Raw genomic sequence first — 16,156 nt, 5'->3', positions numbered from 1 at the left:
TTTTTTTTTTTTTTTTTTAATATATAGAATTTGGCCATAACAAAGACAAAATATAGTGAGTGACTGAAGGTAAAGAAAATAGATAATAAAAGAAAAGAAAAGAAAAGAAAAAAGCATAATTAAAAAAAAAAAAAAAAAAAACAAAGAAAAAAAAAAGGTCAGTACACAGTTTTGATTACTACAGTCAGCTTAGTGGCAGCTACCATATTATCCACCTTTCATTCTATTCCAAATATTGGCGTTTGAAACAGGCTTGCTCTACTTAATGCTATTGGGGCTGCAAATTGTTGGTGCTGCTCGTAGGCGCCGCCTTCGGGGAGCGGCGGCGGCGAGGCGGTTGGAGGGAGGTCGGCGACGGGGGGGAACATTGTGGATGCGGGGTTTGAAGGTTGTTGGAACATTGTGAAGGAGGAGGATGAGGATGTTGGTGGTGGAACGTTGTAGCCGAACATGGACCAGTATTGGTCGGATGGGTCTTGTTTGATGGGCGGCATTCCGAAGGCTAGAGTGGAGGTGTTGGGGTGAGATGGGAGGAGAGTCGCGGTGGAGGAGACGGGAGAATGGTGGACGTCGCGGTCTTCGGAGGCGGAGGAGTCGGTGGTGGGTTTGGATTTGGTGGCCGACATGCCTCCGATGGGAAGGTTGCTGCTGGCTATGCTTTTGACGTCGTAGCGACTTATGTCGAAGTTGGTGACTGCGTTGAGGCCTCGGAATTTGATGGCCGCAATATCATACGCCTCCGCTGCTTCTTCCTGAGTGCCTATTTATATAAATTAATTAATCATAATTAAATTGAAACATAATTAATTAATTAATTAAATTAAATTAAATTAATTAGAGAGCTTACTGAAAGTTCCAAGGTAGAGATCTTTATTGCCAGCAACCCTCCCGATTCTTGCTTGCCATCTCCCATGTTGGTGGTGCCTGAACAACAAAACGATGTCGTTTTCAATAAACACTTTCAGAAGAAAAAAAAAAAAAAAAACCAATTTTTTTTCTTCTTAAATACCTTGTTACACCTCTGTAAATGGAAGCTCCTCTAGAGAAACCGCTGCTTTTCCTATTGAAAGAGAAAAAAATTGAAAATTATTGTAAAATTAATTAAAATGTTTAGATGTTAATCTTAATGTTAATGTTAATGTTAATTACCTTCTTAATGAAGCGACAAATTCTTGTCTGGTCATGTTCTTCATATTCTCAAGGTCTTTTTCGTAATCCGACACCTTTAAAATCAAGATGAAAAAAAAAACATTTAAAAAAAAAAAAAAAATGGAAAAAAGTTTTTTTTTTTTTTTTTTTTTTTGAGGTAAAAAAGAAAAGACAGCATTTTATACATAAATGTGGTTGTTTTATTCCACATTTGGAAACCCTAAAAATAAATAATTATTAATAATAAGTACAAAAAAAAAAAAAAAGAAAAAAAAAAAAGAAATTACCTTGTCTTCCTTTCCTACTCTGACCCTCTCTTCTGCAACTGTTATCCCACAAATGAGCTTCATATCGACCAGTCCATCTATGTCTGAACCATATAATAACATTTAAATCCTTTTTTATGAAACCCCAAATAAGTAAATTAATAAATAAATAAAGGGTTTTTTTTTTTTTTTTTTTATAATTTTATTTTGAATGAATTGTTACCTTGTAACGCCGCGGTAGATGGAGGTACGTTGGCCGAAAGTATCGACGGACTTCTTGGGAGGCGGCGGCGGTGGATTGGTTAGGGTATCAGGGAGAGGGTGGGGAGGCGGCGCGTGGAGATGGTGCTGAAGGTGTTGTTCGGGGAACTGGGAGGGAGATCCACGGAGGAAACTAGCGGCTATGGTTTTGAGATCAGAATCGCAAATCTCAGATTCTTCACAGAAAGTGAGGGGCGTTTGGTGGGGAGAAAAGTGGAAGGGAGGCGGCAGCGGCGGAGGGGTGGAAGCTCCCCGGAGAAAATCCTCGAGCTTGGGGGAGAAAATGGAGAGATCAGGAGGATTAGGGTGGTGGAATAGAGAGAGAGAGTTGGGATTGTTGGCGAGAGAAAAAGCAAGCCAATTTGAAGAGGAGGAGGAGGAGGAAGAAGAAGAAGAAGAAGAAGAAGATGAGGAATTAGAAGAGGAAGAAGAGTTCATTCTATTAAAAATTGGTGGCTTCGCAGTGAAGCGGTGGTGGTTGTGGTGGTGGTCGCCGCCGTGGTGGTGAGAGAAAAANAAAAAAAAAAAAAAAAAAAAAAAAAAAAAAAAAAAAAAAAAAAAAAAAAAAAAAAAAAAAAAAAAAAAAAAAAAAAAAAAAAAAAAGAAACTCACCGGAAAGTTGGTGGTGGTGGTCGGACCCCAGTATTTGAGAGCGGCGAGATCATAAGCTCGAGCTGCTTTTTCTTCCTTGTCATAACCACCTAATTACAAAAGACATAATTAATAATAATAATAATAATAATTAGTTATTCGAAATTCAAATTCAAATTGAATGAGAGAATAAATCTTTGAAGAGAATCTTTGGCACTGTCGAAACCCAGACAGACACACTGTCTGATCTGTGTTCTTTTTGTGATGACTCAATCATACATTTCTATATTTATATCACAACTTAATATATATTTTATTTTAATAAATAAATAAATAAATAAAAACTCACCCAAATAAACTGAGGAGAAATCAGAATCCATCCATGGCAGCAACGATCAATCACGTCCGATCACCAAAACATGACGCAAAAAAATAAAGACCCACATCAGAATCTTACAAAAAAAAAACCCTAATTCATTCAAGTTTTCATTTTTCCACAAAAAAAAAATATCTTCTGAATTTTCATTAGGAAAAAGGACAGTAATCTTGCAGAGAAAAAAACAGCTTTTTTTTTTTTTTTTTTTTTTTGAGGTAAAAAAGAAAAGACAGCATTTTATACATAAATGTGGTTGTTTTATTCCACATTTGGAAACCCTAAAAATAAATAATTATTAATAATAAGTAAAAAAAAAAAAAAAAAGAAAAAAAAAAAAGAAATTACCTTGTCTTCCTTTCCTACTCTGACCCTCTCTTCTGCAACTGTTATCCCACAAATGAGCTTCATATCGACCAGTCCATCTATGTCTGAACCATATAATAACATTTAAATCCTTTTTTATGAAACCCCAAATAAGTAAATTAATAAATAAATAAAGGGTTTTTTTTTTTTTTTTTTTATAATTTTATTTTGAATGAATTGTTACCTTGTAACGCCGCGGTAGATGGAGGTACGTTGGCCGAAAGTATCGACGGACTTCTTGGGAGGCGGCGGCGGTGGATTGGTTAGGGTATCAGGGAGAGGGTGGGGAGGCGGCGCGTGGAGATGGTGCTGAAGGTGTTGTTCGGGGAACTGGGAGGGAGATCCACGGAGGAAACTAGCGGCTATGGTTTTGAGATCAGAATCGCAAATCTCAGATTCTTCACAGAAAGTGAGGGGCGTTTGGTGGGGAGAAAAGTGGAAGGGAGGCGGCAGCGGCGGAGGGGTGGAAGCTCCCCGGAGAAAATCCTCGAGCTTGGGGGAGAAAATGGAGAGATCAGGAGGATTAGGGTGGTGGAATAGAGAGAGAGAGTTGGGATTGTTGGCGAGAGAAAAAGCAAGCCAATTTGAAGAGGAGGAGGAGGAGGAAGAAGAAGAAGAAGAAGAAGAAGATGAGGAATTAGAAGAGGAAGAAGAGTTCATTCTATTAAAAATTGGTGGCTTCGCAGTGAAGCGGTGGTGGTTGTGGTGGTGGTCGCCGCCGTGGTGGTGAGAGAAAAATGAGATATTGGGGGTGGAAGGAAGGGTGAGGAGGGGGATGACACAGATATAGAGGAGGAAACAGCGAGGGGAGTTTTGCACCATCTTCGAGGTTCTTAATTTTCTTATTAAATCAATAATAATAATAATAATAAAATCTATTTGATTTTTGAGGTTATAATAATTCAAATTCAATTTAGAATCTTATTTCCTAATTTTAAATGACTAATTTTGTCATTTATTCCAAACATAAGGGTATTTAAATATTAATCCTTAGTTTATCCAAAGTATCATTTTTGAATTTTATATAATTAAAAAACCAATTAATACATGAATATGATATAATATCGTGTCTCTCTTTCTTGGATTTACTTGAATTAAAAAAAAATGAATTAATTTAGAGGAATAATAAATATATAATAATGTAGAGAGAGGAAGAGAGCCAAGTGGAAGAGTATGATGGGATGAGAAAACGGTGTCGTTTTTTTTTTTTTTTTTTTTTTTTGAAATACTGATAATTGACCAAAACCAATAAAGCATTTACTTTTTTGAAGAAAAAAACAAAAGAAAAGGAAGAAAGTAAGTTGAGAGAAAATAAATTATAGTGCAAAATCGCGGCGATAAAATTTTGTGTTGGACTTTAAAATTAAAATACTTTTGACTAACTTCCATAAATAAAAGTAAAATATAAATTTTTATATATAATTATAAATTTGATTGTTCCATTTTTGTGTAAGAATTATTTGTTTATTTACTATTATTATTAGTATGGAGAAAGACAGGATGGGAAGAATGTAATGGTGTGTATGAAAGTGGGGAAGCAAGACTGTGGAATAGGGGACAACATGTGATCCATTAATTTCTTTATAATTTTTCTCTCTATTTTTATTTATTATTTATTATTTATTTATTTAGTTATTTATATTTAATTTTAGTGTAAACTGAGAGGGAGGTGTGTAGTCGTTTCTTTTGACCAACTGCCTCACGCACAAGACAATTCCCTCCCGACTCTTCTTTCCCTCTTTTCTTTTACCATTTTACTATTACTTATTCTTCTTTAATTATTATTTTTTTATTTTTTTACTTTAATGAGTTTTAAACTAATGTACTACAACTATCAGCTTTTTATATTTATATATATATATATATATATATATATATACTATTACCTTTTTTTTTTCTATCATTTCTTTTAAAATTTTCAACGTTTCTTTTCTCTCTAAAATTATATTTTTAAAATTTTATGATAGTTTGTTTTAGTTGGGTATAGTTCAATTAATCAAGATGTGACACCAGAATAAATGATAGATACATGAATGAACTTATGTCACGTTTGAATGAGAGTAATATTGAAGTTATGAGGACTAAGGAAGGCTAAAAATGAATGAAAGTCACTATTTATACCAACAATGTGCATTTTTTTTTCTTTCGATAGTTCAATTATATGAACTCCACAAATTTTATGTTGAGTGGTTTCTTGTGAACTTTTATAAAATGCATGTGAGTTATGACAAAAACATGTTAGAAGAACTCTCTGTTTGTTTGTGAGGATAGTCTTCATTTTCAAAACGAAGAGTGAGTAACATGACTATGTNCGTTTTTTTTTTTTTTTTTTTTTTTTGAAATACTGATAATTGACCAAAACCAATAAAGCATTTACTTTTTTGAAGAAAAAAACAAAAGAAAAGGAAGAAAGTAAGTTGAGAGAAAATAAATTATAGTGCAAAATCGCGGCGATAAAATTTTGTGTTGGACTTTAAAATTAAAATACTTTTGACTAACTTCCATAAATAAAAGTAAAATATAAATTTTTATATATAATTATAAATTTGATTGTTCCATTTTTGTGTAAGAATTATTTGTTTATTTACTATTATTATTAGTATGGAGAAAGACAGGATGGGAAGAATGTAATGGTGTGTATGAAAGTGGGGAAGCAAGACTGTGGAATAGGGGACAACATGTGATCCATTAATTTCTTTATAATTTTTCTCTCTATTTTTATTTATTATTTATTATTTATTTATTTAGTTATTTATATTTAATTTTAGTGTAAACTGAGAGGGAGGTGTGTAGTCGTTTCTTTTGACCAACTGCCTCACGCACAAGACAATTCCCTCCCGACTCTTCTTTCCCTCTTTTCTTTTACCATTTTACTATTACTTATTCTTCTTTAATTATTATTTTTTTATTTTTTTACTTTAATGAGTTTTAAACTAATGTACTACAACTATCAGCTTTTTATATTTATATATATATATATATATATATATATATATATATACTATTACCTTTTTTTTTTCTATCATTTCTTTTAAAATTTTCAACGTTTCTTTTCTCTCTAAAATTATATTTTTAAAATTTTATGATAGTTTGTTTTAGTTGGGTATAGTTCAATTAATCAAGATGTGACACCAGAATAAATGATAGATACATGAATGAACTTATGTCACGTTTGAATGAGAGTAATATTGAAGTTATGAGGACTAAGGAAGGCTAAAAATGAATGAAAGTCACTATTTATACCAACAATGTGCATTTTTTTTTCTTTCGATAGTTCAATTATATGAACTCCACAAATTTTATGTTGAGTGGTTTCTTGTGAACTTTTATAAAATGCATGTGAGTTATGACAAAAACATGTTAGAAGAACTCTCTGTTTGTTTGTGAGGATAGTCTTCATTTTCAAAACGAAGAGTGAGTAACATGACTATGTCACAAGAAATGAATAATAGGTTGATTTAAAAAAAAAAAAAACAAATTCAAATTATTGTTAAATAATTTACAACAGCTAGGTAGAATAAAATATTTAAAGTTCATCAAATTGAATGATCATGAGACTAAATATGATTTTAATTTCATTAGTTCCACTTTTACCCTCAAAATACAAACTTTTATGTTTTCTAAACCAATCCCTACTAAATTAGAAATGGAATAAATGAATGGAAGCCCAAATTTAAATTTATTGCTTTTTATGGGTCACTGTCTTTTCATTATTTAATATTTGCCTTTTCTCCATTCCAATTTTCATTTAAAAAAGTAACTATAAAACTAAATTAACCCACTAAGATATTATTAATTTAAGCCTAATTGAAGGGCTTATCCTACAAAATCTTAATAGGTAAAAGATTCAATTTTTTGTTCCTATTTATGTGATGTTAAAAGGTAAATAAATAAATAAATAAATAAATGTTTGATTTTATCTCCTATTTCTTTAACAGGCAGATGGCCCCTTGTATAACTAGATAATATTCATATCATTGCATGCAACCTCTGGCATCCTTCAATCTAACATTGACACGTGTCCGAATTTTAATATTGTAATGGGCAAAATCAGCGACACGTGTCCGCAGTCTAACATGCAGTCATGTGGATGCCATTACCAAATCACATTCATCCATCTCTCTATCCACTTCCACTTGCAGTGTCTGCACATTTCCTCTCTCCTCACATCTACTATCTATCTATATATATAATATATATATATTTTTTTTTTCAGTAAATTACTTATTAAGCTTTCAATTATTTGGTACTTTATTATATTGGAAATTTGGATATGGAAGAAATGATGTTATGGCATTTTATTTTTTAAAAATATTACTTTAAATTTGAATGCCAACGCCCATTCTACATGGCTATAAAAGTTGGACCCGAATGGATTACAAGTCAGACATTTATTAACATATAGTCAATTGTTTTTTTTTTGGGTCAATTTAATATTATAAATATGAAGATGCACGTTTAAGCCGGTTGACGCCGGCCTTATAGAAGGGACTATCAACCAGTTTAGAAATTATTGGGAGTGAGTCCCACGTAGGTTAATTTAGTGGAAGATAATGGATTTACAAGCGAAGAATACTATCTCTATTAGTACGAGACCTTTTGGGAAGCCAAAAGCAAAGCCATGAGAGCTTATACTCAAAGTGGACAATATCATACCATTGTGGAGAGTCATGATTCCTAACGGAAATTGTTTCTCTACCTTAAAAGTTCTAATCTTTCTATTAAACTAAGCTAAAATTATATATATATAAAAATAATAGCTTTGTTTGATTAATGTTAATATGTAGGCCACCAAGCACTTAAACTATAATTTGAATTTCTTAAGCATAGACTTAATAAGTATACTCTTAAAAGTTCTAGTACATTATTTGCATCCGGGTTGGCTTAAGTGAACCTAAACTATTTTTAGAAACCACCTATTTGACCTTGCCAATATATCCAGTGGGATATTAACTCTTACATTAGTGTATTATACCTTAAGCTCATTTCTTCCAGACCCTTTATCATAAGCCTTCTTAACCACTAAGTCAACTTATGGTAGTTAGGCTTAGGCTTAGGCTTATGTTATATTATAAACTTAGTTTCTATGACTTATAGAGGTTAGAATTTAGCTAAAAATAGTTTTGATAAAACTTTAGAAACTAGTTATGAGAGTTTTATTTATAAAAAATAATAATAATAAACTATTCGATAAAGAACAAAAAATATAACTTTTAAACTATATGAACTATTTTTTTTTTCAAACCACCTGATGAAATTCATAATTTAGTTTTAAGCTTAAAAGTATTATTATGCTCTAACGAATGAAGATACCCATCACATACCTGTGCTAAGTAGGAGACTATTTTGCACACCTAGTCAGCAATTTCACATAAGTTATTTTTAGTGAACAGGAGGGAATTTTCAACAAGTATAACAATTAAAAAGCAAAACTATAATTGAAGATAATGCATACAAGATCGGCCGACATGGTTTATTATTATTTTTATAAAAGAATATAAGCCGTATAAATGGAGCATGGATGTAATATATGATAGACTTATTTTAGTTAAAAAAAAAGAACAAGTAAGATCTGAAACGTGGAGACAAAACTGAATGATTCCGCACAGAATGGTTGTCAAAAAGAAGAAAGATGCATAAAGGATTAAAGAATTGGGAAGGCTATCCCCTTTCAATTAAGGCATCAAAATTCAATATCAACAGTTCCAAATCGGCCAAAGGAGATTAAATGGAGAGGCTGTCTTTTTGTATCTACCAAAAGCGAATAGGAAAAAGGGGATTGGCAGAGAGTTCGGCGGGGCAGTGTTTGAATTTGCTTTCTGATTCCCTTTATCTCATTATTAATAATGTGAACTTGAAGCTAAATTCCAGAGAGAGAAGAAGATAATGGAAACTAGAGATAATAATGTCTTACAGTCAAAATAAGTATAAAAAGTTATGGGGATTTTGTGGATGGAATGATTCCTCACGTTAGCGGCTTCTTATTTGTTTATGATCTATTTTCACATGCCTTTTTTTTTAAATGTATTTTATTCCATGTTTTTGCATAGAATATTAATCATTATCTGCATTTCATGTTTTTCTTACTTTAGATTTTTCTTACCTAAAACTTATGGGCAAGGTGGGACATCTTTGAATGAATTTGGATTCTAAACTACCTTATCTTAATAAAGTTCTTTGTGATTACAACTTACAGTGGTATGTTGATGAGAAGCCCTTGAACTTTTCTGATCCTTATCTCATCTCTTGAGGTAAGTTAGAGATATCAACTTCCTACCAAAGTTTTCTTAGGATTCCATATTTTTCAAAAATGTAAGTCCTTTAAGACAAACCCTCGACTCTTTTTCTATTATCAATTTTTTATTTAAGNGATTCTGGGAATCGGCCAAATCCACCTTTGCAGGCTGCTCCCTATTCTGTTGCATTCCAAAAATGTCGCAGAGACAAATGTCATTACAAAAGTTTCAGCGAGTCATGGTCATGGGGGCTTTGGTTTTCATTGTATCTTTTTTTGTTCGCTGGCAAGTTAGTAGAGGCTAAAACTGTTCTGAACGGATCATATATGGCTACGAAGATTTTTCCTAACTTCAACCATAGATGACAAGTAAGGACGGCAGGAACTAACCTTGCCTTAGCTACACCATAATAGAGACATCAACCGTTGGCAGTTGATTTGAAGTGATATTCATCAGTAGTTGAGTACATCAGGCCTTCCTCTTCTAGATTTTTCATCGCTGGACTGCAAAATAATAAGCAAAATGGTATGCTTAGTTAACCCCTATTTGAAGGATAAGTGCTACCGTCAAGTAGAAGTGTGAGGAACAGAGTAATACATGAGCTTCTCGAGTGGAACTTTAAGATGTTGAGCAATGACATCACGGTGTGCACCCCTATCAGTACTGAACAAAGGAAGAGTGAATATATAGATCCCAATAATAAATTAAAACTAAGAAACAGATGAGCAGGGAATGAAAATAGTGAGGGAGCATTCCAGACTTTGTTTTTCACTGAAAAAAATAAAGGAGAAGAAAAAAACAAAACACTAATCGATTTCAGAAAGCGAGCAACATAGACCAAGGAAAGATGAACAGGTCATCCCTATATCATGTAATCTGCTTGACAAATGACGTTCCATTAAAAAAGAAAAGAAACCATAACACAAACCCATAAGAAATTGGATAAAGAAACTACAATGAGCCCTAATTATTACTGCCCTCGCTCAAAATATTCAGGATCAATCATGACACTCGAACAAAACTTATGCATCATTCAACATAGTAGAAGTAATACTATAGATTGTTGCTTACAAGTAACACTATAGATTGTACCTTAATTAGATGCTCTTAAAGGAAATACCAATTAAGTAAGATTAGGACCACAACTCTTCTCAATAAATCTCATCTAGGGACAACCTTTTCTATGACTGCTTGAATGATTGTTAAGGCATACAAGAGTGCTTGAAGTATTTGAGGATCCTAATAAGTAATAATAAACATCAAGCTATGGAGGTCGAGTATCCCCTCAAGAAGCCAGTTATCTATCATGAAAAAGAGAAAAAAAATAATAATAAACAAAAATAAAGAAATAAGCATACATCGGTCACCAAAACTAAAAGGAATATTAGGACAAAACTTGGAAAAGAATCACCTTTCATAACTATGCATACAAACAAGTACGGACATAAAAGTGGAGAATAAGAAGTGAAAATATATGCAGCATTGTTAAAAGGCACTCACTCGCATGAAGGAAGTTGCAAAAAATCTAAAATCTTCTGCTCAAGGCTCTTCCAACCATCACCACCCACTTGACCAGAATACTGAAAAGGGATCGTCAGAAGGATGCATAAACAAACTGTAGCTCACCACATGTGGATTGAACTACAATCTTACTTGATTAAGAATGGGAGCTTGATATCCTTTCATAGGAGTATTAGATAAATTTGGCACCGGTGGCTGAGTAGTCATACTGCTACTTTGTTGTTTCTATCAGCATAATATAAACATAACCCAAATAGAGAAGCAGATAAGACAATGAATATTACTTTTCGCCTAATAAAAAAATCAACTAAAATTTGAAATGGCCGATTAATACCCGTAACCTGGTGTTGTAAAAATGAACATATATGCATTCAATGAAGTGACTTGTGATCTCATTATAGTCGGTCACAGGCCTGGAAAACAAACATTTTACATCAAAATCCCCCACTGCAATATTATGGAAATCAAGTACATAAGTTGCATGTGGTGAACTGCTCATGCAATGATTAAGCTACAAAAATATCAAAATTTCAACAGGTGCAAAATCATAATTACTGCGTCTCATCTCAGTTCAATTGCTAAAATTATGACCATAAACTCATATACACTATAGTTCAAGAACTGTATTAATACAGTTTGACTCACAAACCAAATCCCTCTGAAATGAAAAAACCAAGAGACCCCAAAAAAAAAGAACTACGGAAAAACTATGTTATACCTGATAGAAAAGACATTCAAAGTTCTTCCCTGGAAGCTTTTCAAGTGGCCATGGACCCGGACGTACATGCCATCCCTGAAGCATTAGAATCTTAGTTAAAAAAGGATTCGCTAAAAGGAGATAAATTTCAGAGAGATGACTCAATACATCACTTAGTCCAAAATAAGCAGACCCATCCCCCAAATGATCAAAACTCTCAAGATTTAATTTCAGGTCAAACTTAGTCATCCATTGGCTGGAAAAAGAAAATATACAAACTCCCGTAGGATAAGACAGAACAATGAATTGCACATATATACGAATAAGACTACTGGTTTGGTCATAACCTCACAGGCATGCTCATAAAGATCTATTCAGGCTACAAACTGAGGGCGTACTATATCTATATTGAATCATATTTAACTAGATTTAAGCTTACTTGAATTCTAATATTTGTGTGTGAAATTTCTGAGTCCGTAGTGCTTAATTCAAAACAGCTAGTTTGCAAATTTTCCTTGGCGCTCGGTCAATATATTTCATTGTACTAAAAATTAGTAAGAGAATTCCTTGAACGAATACTTAAGAACCACAAAATTCCTTTCGAACTCCATGTCTACAATATGTCAAGTTCCATCCTAAATAACAACAGATTCTAGGCAACACCGAAGAACCAATCATGAGAATTTTAAATTACAAGATTTTGAGGGAATTTTTTTAATGTTATTAGGACAAGGTAAAAAGAACATTACAGTATTCCCTCAACTTCACTTGAATCTGCAGCTTCATTGACCCTATAGATACAACAAACAAAATCGATATCAACACGGGAAACATCTTAACTTCTTTTCCATCATATTGGGAGCAGCATAACAAACCATTTGCTACAATCAATCCATCCAGTGCCATCATCCAGTGAAAAAGTCACATCAGTAATTCTTCCTGCTCTATTGCGCACCATTCCTACAAGCTTAACCTGAACATATTGCAGTTCATAACAAGCAACTCAACGAATAAAAATAAACAAAACATACAAGTTCAATCACTAACATTATTAACATCAACGCCATCAATAACAAAATTCGATTGATCACCACTAGACAAGAATGCGTCGTTTATCTGCTTCACTGTCAACGGAAGCAATGACTGGACATCTCGATTCTGCAAATTAGACTAAAAAATATAAGACTTCATTTAATAGATAATATACTTACTGAAGGAGATAATAAAGGTAAACATGCGTATCCAATTCCAATAAACGAAGAGAAACAAATTCAACTTAATTTTCCAGACAACTGATAGGAGAATAAATTATTGCCGCGGAAAACGTAGAGGCAAAAATACCGTTAGACCAACCAGACTTCAATTATATGAACCAGTCGTCAAATCGTATAGATATACGAATTATTGTGCACCTAATTAGTAATAAAAGTACGAACCATTTCAAACTGCTGGAACGATTTCAGGTAGCAAAAATACGTTAATACGCATGTTATAAATCCGAACAGCGGAGACTAGTAATCCATACAGAAATGAAAGGAATCCAAAAGAGAGTTAATATTATATCTAGAGACAGAACGTACTTTCGCCGGCGAGAAGGAAGGATCAGGGGCCTGGGTAGCCTGAGATGGCATGAATCCGCCACCGGAGAAGGCAGCGTTGCCATCGAATTGACTTCCATGCATCATTCTTCTACTGTAATGTGCTTCAAGCGAAGAATCTTCAAACCCTACAAGAGCATCAAGTGACTGACCGAGAGCAAATTGAAGAGCATTTTCGAAATTAAATTTTCTTTTTGTTAAAACCTAGAAGTACCGGTTCAGCTTCCCTCCCGCCATTTCTCAGAGCCTTATTTTATTCAATTTTCGGATAACAGAATTCTATTAGTTTTCTGCCCTTATGCTTGTTTCCGCGCGCTCTCTCTCTCCCTCTCTCTCTTTAAAAATTTACCTTATAGATATATATACACACATTTATTTGTACTTGGGTAAGGTGGACGACGAAAGTCTCGTATCGACTAATTATAGAATGATCATCGGTTTATAATCAAATAATACTCTCTTTATTGATATGAGGCTCTTTCAAACGGCCCAAACCAAAGTCACGAGAGCCTATGCACCATATGCAGTTTTATTTATTAGTTTGTGAGTTTTTTATTTAGTTTAAAGAATGGATGAAATTTTTTTTTCACTATTTCAAATTTATTCTTTTATTTATCTCTAAAATTAGATTTTTTTTTAATTCAACAATGGATTACGGATAATCTATAAAATTGACACACACAAAAAAAAACATTTATTTATTTATGTATTTATTTACAAAATCTACTAAGCAATAAAGAAAGGAGAGAATATTTGAAATCAAACTCGCCTTCCAATAGCAATTCTTAGTGGGTTGATCCTCCACGGACCGCATCCCAACCGCCGGTGAGCGGAAGATTCCGCCGCCGGCAACGACGACCAAGAAGAAGAAGAAGAAGAAGATTTTGGCTGGCATGGTGATTGGATAAACTCACATTGGGACCCACAAGACCCAAATCTCGAACGTCCATCCTCAAACTCATCCGACAGACAAGAATGCTTCTTGGACTTGGACTGCTTCCTCCACGGCCTAAACAACAGAAACAACGATTGTTTACCCTGAGTCCTCGCTGGCTTCGGCGGGCGTAGGCTGAGCGCAGCCGGCGGTGGAGTGATGAGCAGCGTAACAGCCTCCGTGTATGGCTGATCCTTGGGGGTCCCCGGTTGCATCTCCCACTGAAAGGGAACCCCTTCCGTGGTTCGCCTGTAGTAGTACAAACGAGAGGAGCAACCCAAAGATGAGCATCTGGATGGAAGATTATCCAAAGGCAGCACAAATTCGGCATCATCTTTCTCGTCCTTCATACTCCAAACTAATAACTCAACATCTCAAAATTTAGATTAATACATATATATATATGTTCATAAAGGGATTAAACTGAGGAGCTTGTGATGTGACGGGGGCATGAGGAAAGTATTGAATGTGGGAATAAATATGGGTTTAGGGAGTTGATTAATTTGTACATAAACTTTAGGTTAAAATATCTAATCTAATCTAATCTTTCGTTGTGCTAGGGACAACTTAGGGAGTTTATTTGTTGTGTTACGATGGCAACCTTTTATTTTATTTTAATTTTTTTTATTTATTGGCTTTTTGGTGGTGGTGGAAAAAAAAAAGGTTTTTTTTTACTAAATATTTTGTATTCATATTCGAAAAATTAGTCATTGTTGAGGGGTCGAGGAAGCCTTGGCTTTGCACTTTCAATCACCTAACCTTTGAGACTCGCTACCTAACGTCCCTTCATTTTTACATCTCCTCTCTCTTCAGTTCATTCAAAATCTTATATGATATATAATATTGTCTACTTTGACCAAAATTCTTAAAATGTTTCATATTAATAAATATAACATTTTTATTTATACAATCACGATATTCCTTACTAATTTCATATAGTCTCTATTATTAAATAAATGTTTTTATTTTATTTTATTATTTTTTTTTGTCCAAAAAAGTTTTTCTTTCGGAACCATGATAACCACTTCATTAGAAATAGCTTTGATTGTTTGGATTCTTCTTTAGTACTCTTCCACTTCAAACCTTATTCCATTTCCACTTTAATGTAATTAATTAAATACCCAAACCTTAAATTACCCTATCATTATCATAACCTTGTCTCTTTCTTTGTCATAAGCTGTCACGTTTCCTAATTTAATTTAATTGTTTATTTGTCAACAAGCTTGAGCTTTTTAAAAAATTGCATCATTTTCTTTGCAAAACTTACCTATTTTTTATAAATTATTTATACAAATAATTCTGGTAGAGAACCTATGTGACTGAGGAAAGATTTAACATGAACTATTTAACATGGAAAAATCCAGTTGAATCAAATTTCAGCGATACTGAATTTAGCTTACTTGAGAGAATAATTCACTACGATGGCTACCCTTAAAATCCTTATTTAGTATGGATTGGAGTTAGGGCATAGAGGACATAGGTATGATCGATGAAAAATCATATGTTTTGTAGTTGGTTCTTTTGATTTCAACTTCTCTTCCTATATGTTTTTATTTATTTATTTGCCCTATCTATGAATTCAACGAATGACGTGGATTTTTTCTTACTTATTGATCGAATGATTCTTTTATCTTGCAGTCTAACGCTATGGTGATTAGGCTTGTTGCATCTAACATATTCTCACAGTTTTTCTCGACCCCTGCTTGATCACCGGTAAGTGCATTTGAGGTTTGTGTTGATCTCTTCCTCTCAATAATTTAATCACGAACATGCAGCTTTTTGAAACATTTTCTAATGGGGCCTTTTAAAGCTTGGAGACCAAACTCCAAACTTTTCGGTCTTATTTGAAATCAATTAATTTTATAAAATAAAAAAATGAAACATGCGAATACGCTCGTAAACACAAAAATGAAATTTCATAAATCTATTAAACTCAAAATTACTTTAAATAATTATTAGACGCTTATTTGGAGTTATAATATTGAAATTTTAATTTAATCCATCATTTCCTCCATTTTTGTGACAAAAATAAGGGCGGAGACCTTTTATATAATATATATATATATATTTTTTTTTTTTTTTTTTTTTTTTTTTTTTTTTTTTTTTTTTTTTTTTTTTTTTTTTTTTTTTTTTTTTTTTTTTTTTTTTTTTTTTTTTTTTTTTT

At 33.1% G+C, this 16,156-nt stretch overlaps 3 protein-coding genes across 5 annotated transcripts; all 3 read right to left on the bottom strand.

Moving 5' to 3' along the window:
- Window positions 1–44: 44 nt before the first annotated feature.
- Window positions 45–3,756, bottom strand: LOC111793020 (AP2-like ethylene-responsive transcription factor AIL5). Its single transcript, XM_023674691.1, has 8 exons — window positions 3,191–3,756; window positions 2,989–3,071; window positions 2,617–2,625; window positions 2,289–2,377; window positions 1,150–1,223; window positions 1,010–1,060; window positions 848–924; window positions 45–760 (listed from the first exon to the last, which is right to left on the bottom strand). The coding sequence occupies exons 1-8, from the start codon at window positions 3,664–3,666 to the stop codon at window positions 219–221; spliced, it is 1,401 nt and encodes a 466-aa protein (XP_023530459.1). The 5' UTR covers window positions 3,667–3,756; the 3' UTR covers window positions 45–218.
- A 5,622-nt stretch (window positions 3,757–9,378) lies between these two features.
- Window positions 9,379–13,372, bottom strand: LOC111793027 (replication protein A 32 kDa subunit B-like). Of its 3 annotated transcripts, none has more exons than XM_023674705.1 (11): window positions 13,263–13,372; window positions 13,041–13,186; window positions 12,508–12,618; window positions 12,336–12,433; window positions 12,210–12,251; window positions 11,482–11,556; window positions 11,098–11,176; window positions 10,896–10,988; window positions 10,743–10,822; window positions 9,840–9,905; window positions 9,379–9,745 (listed from the first exon to the last, which is right to left on the bottom strand). In XM_023674705.1, the coding sequence occupies exons 2-11, from the start codon at window positions 13,143–13,145 to the stop codon at window positions 9,661–9,663; spliced, it is 834 nt and encodes a 277-aa protein (XP_023530473.1). In that variant the 5' UTR covers window positions 13,146–13,186; window positions 13,263–13,372; the 3' UTR covers window positions 9,379–9,660. The 3 variants fall into 3 exon arrangements, with proteins under 3 accessions (XP_023530473.1, XP_023530472.1, XP_023530475.1); XM_023674704.1 differs by having other exon boundaries at window positions 13,273–13,372; XM_023674707.1 differs by having other exon boundaries at window positions 9,379–9,422; window positions 9,632–9,745; window positions 13,041–13,275.
- A 415-nt stretch (window positions 13,373–13,787) lies between these two features.
- Window positions 13,788–14,342, bottom strand: LOC111793357. Its single transcript, XM_023675201.1, has one exon. It carries the CDS (start codon window positions 14,340–14,342, stop codon window positions 13,818–13,820), a length of 525 nt encoding a protein of 174 aa, XP_023530969.1. The 3' UTR covers window positions 13,788–13,817.
- Window positions 14,343–16,156: the final 1,814 nt, after the last annotated feature.

This window comes from Cucurbita pepo, chromosome LG04 (genome assembly GCF_002806865.2).
Source record: "Cucurbita pepo subsp. pepo cultivar mu-cu-16 chromosome LG04, ASM280686v2, whole genome shotgun sequence".
In the NCBI taxonomy this organism is placed as follows: Eukaryota; Viridiplantae; Streptophyta; class Magnoliopsida; order Cucurbitales; family Cucurbitaceae; genus Cucurbita; species Cucurbita pepo.
This window is presented reverse-complemented; position numbering and strand designations above follow the sequence as displayed.

Bases quoted from the DNA above. Each gene is read 5' to 3' on its own strand.
- LOC111793020 (XM_023674691.1), bottom strand. From the start codon at position 3,666: ATGAACTCTTCTTCCTCTTCTAATTCCTCATCTTCTTCTTCTTCTTCT. The intron at 3,072-3,190 runs GTAACAATTCAT...TATATGGTTCAG, and splicing joins ATCTACCGCGGCGTTACAAG to ACATAGATGGACTGGTCGAT. The intron at 925-1,009 runs GTATTTAAGAAG...TTTGTTGTTCAG, and splicing joins ATTTACAGAGGTGTAACAAG to GCACCACCAACATGGGAGAT.
- LOC111793027 (XM_023674705.1), bottom strand. From the start codon at position 13,145: ATGATGCATGGAAGTCAATTCGATGGCAACGCTGCCTTCTCCGGTGGC. The intron at 10,989-11,097 runs GTATTAATCGGC...TTATGCTGATAG, and splicing joins TTTACAACACCAGGTTACGG to AAACAACAAAGTAGCAGTAT. The intron at 10,823-10,895 runs GTAAGATTGTAG...ATCCCTTTTCAG, and splicing joins AAGCTCCCATTCTTAATCAA to TATTCTGGTCAAGTGGGTGG.
- LOC111793357 (XM_023675201.1), bottom strand. From the start codon at position 14,342: ATGAAGGACGAGAAAGATGATGCCGAATTTGTGCTGCCTTTGGATAAT.